This window comes from Portunus trituberculatus, chromosome 50 (assembly GCF_017591435.1).
Source record: "Portunus trituberculatus isolate SZX2019 chromosome 50, ASM1759143v1, whole genome shotgun sequence".
In the NCBI taxonomy this organism is placed as follows: Eukaryota; Metazoa; Arthropoda; class Malacostraca; order Decapoda; family Portunidae; genus Portunus; species Portunus trituberculatus.
Genome location: NC_059304.1, coordinates 21536671 through 21549007, shown reverse-complemented (window position 1 = coordinate 21549007; position 12337 = coordinate 21536671). Strand labels below are relative to the sequence as shown.

The following is a 12337-nucleotide window of genomic DNA, read 5'->3' as shown; positions in this document are numbered from 1 at the left end:
AGTCCATTCCGCTTCTATTCATTTCATTCGCTTCATCACCCACCACCACCACCATCGCCACCACCCCATATGTATACTTTCACCACCACCACCACCAGAACCACCACCACCACCACCACCACCACCACCACCACCCACCGTCACCAGCTTACTGCAACCACTATTTCATCCTACCGTCACCAGTGAGAGAATTGTCACCATTCGCCGCCCCTTCGCGTTCCTTTTATCACTGTTACGCCATGTTTTGTACTATTTCGCTTAAAAAACACCCCAGTCTTCTGTCATCCGTCACTATTACCGCCGCCGCCGTCACTGCATCACTATCACCGCCACCAGTGACCTTCAGACGTGCAGGCACTGAGCGGAGTCTTCCTTCTCGTCTCCAAGGTTCACATGTGACCAAAATTAATGCAAGCAATAAATTCGCATTAATGGCCATGATACGAGTCAATCCTACGTCACCATAGAAGAGGGACTCCAGTGCATTGTGGGTACAGTGGGTGTGTCCAGCGTGCGTGGTTCCCGATTCGTGGAGTGTGATGAAAGATGAAAGGCCGATGTGATTACCAGCAGCTTCTGAAGGAGAGGCGGCGAGGCGAGTATTGCACAACACGGCTGTAAAACAAGACGGGGAGGGAGGAAAGAAGGAGCTGGAGGGAGGGAGGGAGGAAAAATTTCCCTCATAAAAAGGAGAGTAAATGTTCAGGTCTCGTGACGCTTCGTGACGAGGTTGTGACGGTCCTCAAGGAAGACATGTCAATGGTATGGTCGTGCGAGAGTCACCGCCCACCGCCCACTGCCTTACTCCGCCCACTGCTTCTCCACGCATTGACTGTATTTTCGGGTGTGTGGGTGTGCAGGTAGGCGTGCGAGAAGGCTACAGCGCCGCTAGGAAAGTTAACAGGTGGTGTAGAGCGCCTCAACGCAACCCTGCCTGCCTCAAGTCTCAAGGAGCATGTTGAGACTTGTTGACCCCGAGCCGCGCAGACAAGGTCACCGCCGCCACACCTCGCGCCCTTCAGGTACTGCTCACTTAACCTTGTCTCGAGGCGCCCTCATTCATTCGTGTCACCCTATCTTCATCGACACTTTCTATTTGTTTCCCGGCGATCCACCCGCGCCGGCCGAATAGTCATGGCGCGCCTGATATTTCACTGATTGAGTGAATAATGGATAGATACATAAATGCATATAGATAAATACATGCGTAGATAGACAGAAAGATAAACTTAGATATATGGACTCGTACATGAATAAGTGAATGAATAAATTGAATAAATGAACAATTATACGAGTAGATAAAGAGAAATGAATTGATAGAATATGCACATGTACATAATACAAATTAATAACTAGAAAGATAAAACACACACACACACACACACACACACACACACACACACACACACACACACACACACACACACACACACACACCCGGTAGAGGTAAAGAGAATGACGCACCGGTGAAAATTGTTTACGATAATATTGTAATCATTGTTTACCAGTGCGGAAGAGCGGAATTTCAAAACACACTTTTACATCTCCAGGAAGCTGCACACACGCGGCTGAGGGGAGGGTCGGCTGGCGTGGCGGCAGCGGCTGTACTGGAGGCACCAACCATCCTGCACTAAAGAACTTTGAGATAATTCCCATTGACTTCAGTATTTTGCTCGAAATGAAATATAATCGACCAAGTTATAAAGGAAATGCTCTTCAGGAAGATGGTAGTGAATCAACAAACATTTATCTTGTAATAAAATCTCATGCACCCGTCCACAGACAAAAAGTTCTTGTGAAAGCTTGTAGGGAATCAATGCAACTATTCTTGTAGGGAAATTTTTTCGTCAGGTGTATCTATAGACCAAAGACTCTTCAGAAAGCGTGTAGGAAATCAATAATCAGTTTTTTTTTATAATAAACTTCATACACCGATTCTTAACCCCTTCAATACTGGGACACAATTTTTACCTTGAGATTTATGTACGATTAGACCATTTTGTTTACATTAGGAAGGTTCTATGGAGGTCAGAAGATTAATGGCTACAATCTTAGCTATTCTAATCACCCAAATAAGTTTCTGAAGCTGCATAACTCCACCGAATAGTAAGCGGAATGAATATGGAAACGCGTCATGGTACTCAAGGGACTAAATGAGACCCTTGAGAAAACCAGTAAGGAATCAATAATCATATTTTGCATGTACTAAGATGTCACACAGATATATAGAGACAAGAGATTCTTCAGGGAGACAGAATGGAGCAACAGACAACTACAAGACGAAAGACGAGGTGGCAGTTGTCGAGTGGCCGCGCCGAGCCCCAGTCAACAGCTGGCGGCGAGCGGCTCACCCCCACCACAATGATTCTTGCCTCGTCCGTTTTTTTATGGTGTCTTTTCACTTTTATTAATCTCGCCCCACTTTCCGATTAGAGGTGTCCGGGGGGCTGCGGGAAGGCGGGCAGTGGCCTTGAGGTGTGAGCCTGGGAGGGAGCGGGGACGGGGGAACACATGGGCAGGCACTGACATGATGATTCACTGTGGGGCGAGAGGCGAGAGGCGGGAGGCTGGAGGAGGATAGGTAGGAGGGCGGGAGAGTGGCAGTGGAGGGCGGGAGAGGGTCTGACAGTAGTGGGTGGGACGCTGGAGGCTGGAGGGAAGGGTGGGTGGGTGGGTAGCGGCGGCAGGTGCATGGGAGAGAGCAAGCCAGACTGTGCACCGCGCCGGCAGGTGAGGGTGGTGAGGCAAGATCGCCGCCATGCCTTTGTGACGCGCGGCTGAGAGGACAATTATGACGTTTTTTTTTTTCCTACAATCACGGCAGGGTTGTAGGAAATACCTGGATCACACTGCCACGAGATAGGAGAGTCTTGGTACTCGATGACTATACGACTAACCACCTAACTAACTAATCAACCAGCTGACTAACCAACGAATTAACAAACAAAAAATTAATAGATACCGACTAGTATATCCGATTACAGGAAGAAGGAAGTTGCGGTGAGCACGCACGCGCGCGCGCACACACACACACACACACACACACACACACACACACACACACACACACACACACACACACACACACACACACACACACACACACACACGAGAGAAAAAGAAAAAAAAAAACGAGACTCTTCTTCACTGTTGACTAGGCGAGCGTATACTGGGTTGCCTGACCGAGCAGGGGAGGAAGGATGCGTGGGATGCGGCAGAGGACACCACGCCACATGAGCTACATAATTCAGGAGACGCGCCTTAGGAAATTCCACCAACACACTGCGACGCGTGCAATTACTCCGGTGAATACTGAACATGGGAAAATCACTTGCATCACACGCTGCTTCCTATGAGAGACCCAGAGGAAAGCAGAACGCAATGAGACCAGCCCGCTATACCTCAATACTGCTCTGTGAAGGGCGCCGCGCTTTGCTCTCTCTACATGACTATTTTCAAAGGTCACAGAGATGATTAGCCAGGTTCTCATAAGTGCTTGACAATGTAGAATACTTTTCATGAACTCACTAGAACCATGAACACACTCTTAAAAACAGCGTGTGATATCAACTAGAGTCTTTTGAATGAATCAGTTTGTTCTCTCACTATTTTTTCTCATTATTTTCAAAGACCACTAAAAATGATTAACTGTTTTCGCAAGAGGTATCTTTCCAGTTAATGCTATAGAAATCTTATCAATCTGTCACTAGAGCCTTAAAAAGCACCATGGAAAACCTGCGTGTGACTTCAACTCGAAGCTTTAGAACACAGTGGAGGTGAGATGAAGAGCAGAAGAGTTTCAAAATATGGTCACGCTCATGGACACCCTCTGCACATCCCACCACAGGCCTGACGGTTCTAGCCACTACGATGGAGTTTCCTGCTGGGAGGAGAGGGAGAGGGAATTCTGGTAGAGGGAGAGAGTAAAACAGGTGAGGAATGAAGAAACAGAGTGGGAAGTTTGGCGTGGGGAGATGCAGTGAAGTAGGTAATGGTAGGGACAGAGAAGTGAAGGGGTGGTAGAGAAGAGATTAAAGTTACGTTTTGCATGTAGCGATTGTTGCGATTATCGCTCAGCGATGATCGCCCAGCGATCATCGCTGAGCACTAATTACATGTATTCCTATGGGGCTGTTTTGCAACGAGCGATTATCGCTACAGTCGCGAGCGATCATCGCTGGCTCCAAATAGTCGCGCGGCTAGAGGGTGAATATAATCGCAGTCGCTAACGATTATTTGTAGTGTGAGGGTGTGTCATCATGGCTCACAGTTTTTCTTCCGAAGATGATGATATACTTGTGGAAGAAATTGCAAAACATCCTTCGTTGTGGCAGCTCTCACATGCCAAATATAAAGGACCAAAGGGTAAAGGACAACATCTGGGCAGAAGTTGCAGAGAAAGTTGGAAAACATTCCCTTTTCACTCCTCAATTTAAACATAACATGTGTCTTAGCCCTTTTCCTCCCATACATTTCGAATATTAGTTCTTCGTCTTCAATCTCTTCAGCTAAAAGATATTTAATTAAAAGCCTTCTTTTTTTACTTAGTTTACTCAAAGCTATTTTCACTCACGCCACGTGATGCTCTCTCCTCAACAATCGCACAAACACTGACGCCATCGCTGCATGCAAAATGGTCTACCAGCGATGATCGCAACAATCGCTGCATGCAAAACGTGAATGTAAAATGAAGAGATGAAGAGAAAATGAAGAGGGAACGGTGAGGTGATGGATAGAGAGATGATGGGAAGACTGGTGTGGATGTAGGGAGAGGAATGAAGGGATAAGCATAGAGGTTTTAGACTAACAGGACTGGCGAGAAGAGGAGGAAGAAAGAAAAAATGGATAGAGATATGACTGGCAAACAAAGACGAAAAGAAAGAAAAAAGATGCAGGATGAATAGAAAAAGAAGATGAAGGAATGGGAAAAAACGACAAATAGAAATAAAAATGAGCAAAAGATTAGTGTGATGAAGGAAAAATGAATAAAAGAAAAGAAAAAGGAGAACAAAAGAAGGAAAAGAAGGAGAATAAAGGAGAAAAATAGAAAAACGAGGCGAAAGAATAGCAAAAACGACAAACAGAAACAAAGATGAGCAAAAGAATAGTGTGATGAAGAAAAAAGTAGAATAAAGGAGAAGAAAAGGGAGAACAAGAGAAGGAAAAGGGGAATAAAAGAAGAGAAAGGAGAAGGGAATGAAGAGCAAAAGAGGCGGGCGTGTCTTTTTATTGGAGGGAATCCTTGAGCCATGGCAAGCTTTCATTTCCGGGCATTCTGGTTCACAATTAGGCGCGTCACTCACAAGGATGAATCAGGCAAAGGTCTAAGGCACACACACACACACACACACACACACACACACACACACACACACACACACACACACACACACACACACACACACACACACACACACACACACACACACACACACACACACACACACACACACACACACACACACACGGTAGCTCAGTGGTTAGAGTGCTGGTTAGAGCGCTGGCTTCACAAGCCAGAGGACCGGGGTTCGATTCTCCGGCCGGGTGGAGATATTTGGGTGTGTCTCCTTTCACGTGTAGCTCCTGTTCACCTAGCAGTGATTAGGTACGGGATGAAAATCGAGGAGTTGTGACCTTGTTGTCCCGGTGTGTGGTGTGTGCCTGGTCTCAGGCCTATCCAGAGATCGGAAATAATGAGCTCTGAGTTCGTTCCGTAGGGTAACGTCTGGCTGTCTCGTCAGAGACTGCAGCAGATCAAACAGTGAAACACACACACACACACACACACACACACACACACACACACACACACACACACACACACACACACACACACACGCGTATTGTAGTGGTTAGCACGCTCGACTCACAATCGAGAGGGTCCGGGTTCGAGTCCCGGAGGCGGCGAGGCAAATGGACAAGCCTCTTAATGTGTGACCCCTGTTCACCAAGCAGTAAATAGGTACGGGATGTAACTCGAGGGGTTGTGGCCTCGCTTTCCCGGTGTGTGGAGTGTGTTGTGGTCTCAGTCCTACCCGGAGATCGGTCTATGAGCTCTGAGCTCGCTCCGTAGTGGGGAAGACTGGCTGGGTGACCAGCAGACGACCAAGGTGAATTACACACACACACACACACACACACTTGCTTGCAATGTGGTCAAGTGTGCGTGATGAACGTACAAATGTAACTAGTGCCGTGTGTGTGTGTGTGTGTGTGTGTGTGTGTGTGTGTGTGTGTGTGTGTGTGTGTGTGTGCGTGTCTGTGTGTTTATCTGACTGCTTGTTTGATTATGTTTTGTTATGTTTGATTATTCTCTCTCTCTCTCTCTCTCTCTCTCTCTCTCTCTCTCTCTCTCTCTCTCTCTCTCTCTCTCTCTCTCTCTCTCTCTCTCTCTCTCTCTCTCTCTCTCTCTCTCTCACTATTATTCAGCACGTCTTTCTGTTAATTACTACGCACTGAGATATTTCTTTCTCATTCTTGTCTCCATACTTATTTCTCATTCTCTCTCTCTCTCTCTCTCTCTCTCTCTCTCTCTCTCTCTCTCTCTCTCTCTCTGATACACACACACACACACACACACACACACACACACACACACACACACACACACACACACACACACACACATACACACACACAACCTTCTATATTTACACACACACGTAATCATAATAAAGAAAGAGAAGGAAAGGAGGAAAAAGAGAATAAAAATAGATGATTAAGGCTAAGTCGATTATTAAGACGAATTTACATACTTTTCCTTTTGTTCGTTTTTTATTTTCCTTCTCTCTCTCTCTTTCCTCTTCTTCATCTCCTTCTTTCTTCGTCCTCATAGATAACACAGTCTGGACACGAGTCGCAGAGAAATAATAAAAGAAATAATAAAAAAGAATAGAAAAAAAATAAAAATAAACACACATTCTCATTGTCTCGCCATAAATAGATCAAAGAGAAATAACACACCCTTCAAAATAAAGTGAACCAAAAAAGCACACTAAAAAAACACAAGCTTTCTCATCGCCTCCTCATACACAGAACACGAAGGTGACTAGACGAAGACCTCCAAAAAATTTGAATCCATCACTATGCCACGAGCGAAGGTGTTAGATTTATAATACGAAGGCCAGCAAGTCTTACACATGCATATCCACCACAAGGCTTCCTGTTCCGATCTTCCTAGCTGAGGGAGAGAAAAAACAAAGGCTGGGGAGAAGAGAAAAGGAAAGGAAGGAAGGAGAGATGGTTGGAAGGGTGGCAAGAAAGAGGGATACAGGGAAAAACTCGACAGTATGGAAGATGAGAGAGATGTTGAGTGCGTTCTCAGGTCAAGTTTTGCTATGAGCTAAAAGGAGTGAAGGAAGCAGGAAGGAAGGACAGCAATGAAGGAAAGGAGGAGGAAAGGTTAATTGCCTGAAGGAAAGAAAAGAAGGATATGGAAGATAAAAAAGAAAGGAAAGAAGAGAGGAATGACAAATTAAAGTAAGGAAGGACAAAGGTACAAGTCAATAGCTACAAAGGAAATATGAGAAGAAAAGCAGTGGATGAAATCAAAGGAAGGAAAGAAGGAAGGAATGAGGGAAGGAAATAAAAAAAAAGTCGAAGGTACAAAGTCAGCAGCTACGAAGAGGGTAAAGGAAGGAAAGAGATAAAGGAAGGAAGGAAAGAAGGAAGGTCAGAGATCAACAACTATGCATGAAATAAAGGAAGAAAATGAGTGAAGGAAGGGAGGCAAGGAAGGAAGGAAAGAGGGAAGGTCAGAAATAAACAACTATGCATGAAATGAAGGAAGAAAATGAGTGAGTGAAGGAAGGAAGCCAAGGAAGGAAGGAAGCAAGGTCACGCTAATAGATCAAAAGCCATGAGGAAACAAATCAAAGAGACAAGCGAACTAACAGATTGCGAGGCCCTGCGTTGAATTAAGTTGGCAGGTTGAGCAAATGTTTGTCGAGAGTAGCAAGGGAGAAAGAGAAAGACAGACAGGACGGCAAGCATTATGGCACGGCAGACAGAGGAAAGACAGAGACAGAGATAGAGAGATAATAGAAAGTAAGGGTGAGCAGCGTGGTCAGGAGCACAACACTGGCTCTTGGTGCATTCCGCGGCTATCATTTATGTATGCATGTGACTATTCAGGTCAGGGAAGAGCCTTTAACAGTAGCGGCACATGAGGCTTTTGTGTCAGATTCCCAGCCACACCACTAGTACACCCTCCCCGCCCCTAGACACACGCCTACAACCCCGCACACACACTCCTGCGCCCTCCCGCCATCCAGCCACACCCCTGCACCCCTCCCTCCTCCCTCCATGGTCCTAGGTCCCAATTACAGAACCATGACACTACGCCAGGAAGCTCCGAGGAGTGTAAAGTAGAAATGAGAAGCATAAAAAACAAAGAGAAGATCCAAGATCCGAGACGGAGGGATACGCCTACTGACATACGCACACACGATCACACACACACACACACACACACACACACACACACACACACACACACACACACACACACACGCACCACATCATGTGCCGGCCCTGTGGTTAACCTTCTCAGCGAAGCGGGGGACGGGGAGTGAAGGGAGGGAAAGGCCTCCTATAAATACAGACCAGCCGCTGCCCAACTCATTCCCTCGCTGACTCTTGCGGAAGAAACACCAGTGAAGGTAATGAAGTCTGCCTCACCTGTGACGCAGAGACTCACCTGTAGGAGGAAAATAACCACAGGCTCAGACTTCGGCCACGGGTGGACTTGAGACTCATCATTTTTTTGCTTATTATCCTGATGGCGTGCTGTGCACAACACTCACACCTCAGGCTGACAGACTGATTATTGCTGCTGCTCAGTCACTCATGCTATGGAGAGAGAGAGAGAGAGAGAGAGAGAGAGAGAGAGAGAGAGAGAGAGAGAGAGAGAGAGGAAGACACTCACTTTTCAGGCTACGACAGACTCATAATCACTGCCACTTGATCTCTCCACATTGCTGACAGACACTCACACAGATAAGCAGACAGAGATAAACACTTCACTGACCATATGTAGAGGGAGGGAGAGAGGAAGAAGGAGACAGAGTATAGATCATCTGAGGAAAACAGAAAAATATCGTTCCCACTTGCCTCATAACGTGTGACGCGACTTGTGAAAGGACGCCACTTCACTGCTCCGCTCCGCCCGTGTTTCAGATGTGGTCCAACGTGCGTGTGGCAGCCGTGGTGGTGGTGGCGCTCCTGGCGGTGGCGGAGGCGTCGTACCTCGCCCTGCTCCCAGCTACCACAGGCCTGCCCCTTGCTACCCGGAAACCAAATACGTCACCCAGTACCAGACGCAGGTCAAGGAGGTGAGTATGGACGGTGTGTGGTGGTGGTGCCACTGTGAGGTGCAGCCACGATAGAAAAAAAAAATAGTTTGATTAGACCTTTTATATACATATCATCTGAACTTACATACGTACACACAGACACAAATGCTTTCTTTATATAAACATTTCCTTTGAACCTACATACCTACAGACAGACACATTTGCTTTATTTGCCAGTTAATATGATGAGGATGATGAAATTAAAAAAAACTATGATTAGAATTTACACATGTGTCCTCCAAACCTACATACATACTTTCAGACATTTAATGCTTAACTTACTTGTTATCATGTATACTTGAAAATGTAATATATGCTTTTGTACTCCAGTAATATTCAAGTGTCTACAATTGTACATATTTCTTCCATGTGTAACAGTGGTGTACATTTTCACAGCGGCTTCCTTTCAATGATCACAGTGAACAGGTGAGATGAGAAACTAACCACCTGTTTGTTCCCCCTCCTCCCCGCCAGGTCCCAGTGTACAAGACCCAGTACCAGACCCAGGTCGTGCCCACCACCATCTACCAGACCCAGTACCAAACCCAGTACCAAACTGTGTACAAGACTCAGTACCAAACCCAGTACGTCACCCAGACTGAGTACAAGACCCAGGTGCAGTACCAGACCCAGTACGAGACCGTGTACAAGACCCAGGTGGTGCCCCAGTACATCACCACCACCCACTACCAGACCCAGTACAAGACCCAGGTGCAGTACCAGACCCAGTACGTCACCCAGACCCAGTACCAGACGGTGTACAAGACCCAGATCCAGCCCCAGTACATCACCACCACCCAAGTCCAGTACAAGACCCAGTACCAGACCAAGGTCGTGCCCCAGTACCACACCGTCACCCAGACCCAGCACAGTTACAAGACCGTCTGCCCCAAGCCCTCTTACGGCAGCAGCGGGTATGGCTACTAAGACCACCACGCCACACGCCACGCATCATCGCCACGCCCCTGTGGAGAGTCACCCAAGGGAAGCATACCCGTACATTAAGTCTCTGTCCTTTCCCTCACACGCATCAATGACCTGTGCTATACTCACCCTCACTTGGTTCCAAACGCGCCTTAAAAATTGAAATTACTTCTCACTTTTGTATTATCTTTCTCACGTATCTAATTCTACATCTTTTTCCCCCATACTTCTCTCAGTCTTCCTCCTCTCCCCTTCCTCCAATTCCCGTAACAGCGAGGGGAATATCTTCTCTCTGATATGTAAATTATTATTATTTGTATTGTAAGTCTCGTGGTTGTCATGATAAGTATACACACTCAAGGACACACACGCTCCCTTGGTGATGTTTATACTCGAGTACCCGAACCAAGTGTAATATAAACCCTAACAATAAAATGTCTAATGTATTCTTGTGTTTAATGTGTCTCCCCCTCTCCCTCTCTCTCTTTCTCTGTCTGTCTGTCTGTCTTCCTGTCTGTTTGTCTTCCTGTCTGTTTGTTTTCCTGTCTGTCTGTATGTCTCTGTCTATCTTTCTGTCTGTCTGTCTGTCTCTCTCTCTCTCTCTCTCTCTCTCTCTCTCTCTCTCTCTCTCTCTCTCTCTCTCTGTTGGTTGGTTGTTCAGCGGGGAACATCGCATTGTATTCATATATGCCACATCTTTATTCCATTTGCTAAGGAACATGAGATGAAGAACAAGTTTGGGAAAAGAAAGAAAAAGAGAAGTTTGTATATTTTTCACTGAGTTTATTTCCCTTTGCATAGAAGGAACAAATAAATCAAGAGTATACAGAAAACACTAGAATATTCTGAGCTGATCTGGCTGGCCAAACATCAAAGTGTCTCCATTCATCTCCTTTTTAACCCACACCATTACTGACGCATCTGTTAACTTCTCTTACGTAAAATCACACAGAGTAATAACAATAATGATAAAAATAAAAGAACAATAATAACTAAGGAGAAAAGTATGTGAAAAGCTCCCGTTAGAAAAAAAAAAGGTAATACTGGACTCCTTTATATAAGTTTTCAATCTTGTATAAATAGATCAATTTCTATAAAGGCAACGAGACAAGCTAATAACGACAGCATTGCATGAAAAGAAGTGAGACAGCACCAAGAATACCCAGAGAGAGAGAGAGAGAGAGAGAGAGAGAGAGAGAGAGAGAGAGAGAGAGAGAGTTGTGAAAGGAATATTTGGCAATCAGTTGATACTCTGGAGGTTACATGATACTGGTGCCTTGAAAGTGTCTGCGTCGGAGGAGGAGGAGGAGAAGGAGGACTGGAGGAGGAGGAGGATCGGGAGGAAGGGAAAGTAAATAAAAGCAGTCTCCAAGAATTCGCCAGGAAAGGGAAAGGAGGAACACAGGTACTAGTCCACTTTTGCATTAACACGGACAAAAATAAGTGAGAGGAGACGATTTAATTGCACCACGATACTGAAAGGCGAGGCGGAAAGACATCAGGCTTTCACACTCACTCGTCCATGAAACACAAGCAGAGACGAACGCTGGCCAACACTTGCATTAGTAGCACGGACAACGATAAGTGAGAGGAAATGATTTAATTGCACCACGGTATGCTTGAAAGAGAAGGGCAAAGCAACGAGCGAGACTGTCACACTTGCTCATATGAACCTCCACTACGAACACTCGGAAAACAAGTGAAAGGAAATGTTCTAATCGCACAGTGGATGTAGAAAGGAAAACACACACACACACACACACACACACACACACACACACACACACACACACACACAAGGAAAAAGTTAAAAACTAGAAAAGCTAGAAATGATGTAACAGATACACAAAAACATTAGAAGAAAACACACGCAACAGTCCTTACTTGAAACCTATCCACATCACAAACTTATCTAACCTTTTAAACCTTCCAAATGACTCAGCACTAACAAGCAACCTAATTCCTGAATCCATTCCATTCATCTACCACTTTATTTTGAGAACCAGTTCCTTCCTGCATCAGCTTCACCACACGAGAACCTTCACCACTGTCTTGTTTGT

At 45.7% G+C, this 12337-nt stretch overlaps 1 protein-coding gene across 1 annotated transcript; it reads left to right on the top strand.

Annotated features, from left to right (window-relative positions):
* Positions 1-4284: 4284 nt before the first annotated feature.
* On the top strand, positions 4285-10723 carry LOC123499910. The gene is given in 5 exon segments (XM_045248441.1): positions 4285-4401; positions 8223-8366; positions 9178-9252; positions 9255-9332; positions 9828-10723. Coding segments are annotated over 5 exon segments (867 nt in total). The 3' UTR covers positions 10281-10723.
* Positions 10724-12337: the final 1614 nt, after the last annotated feature.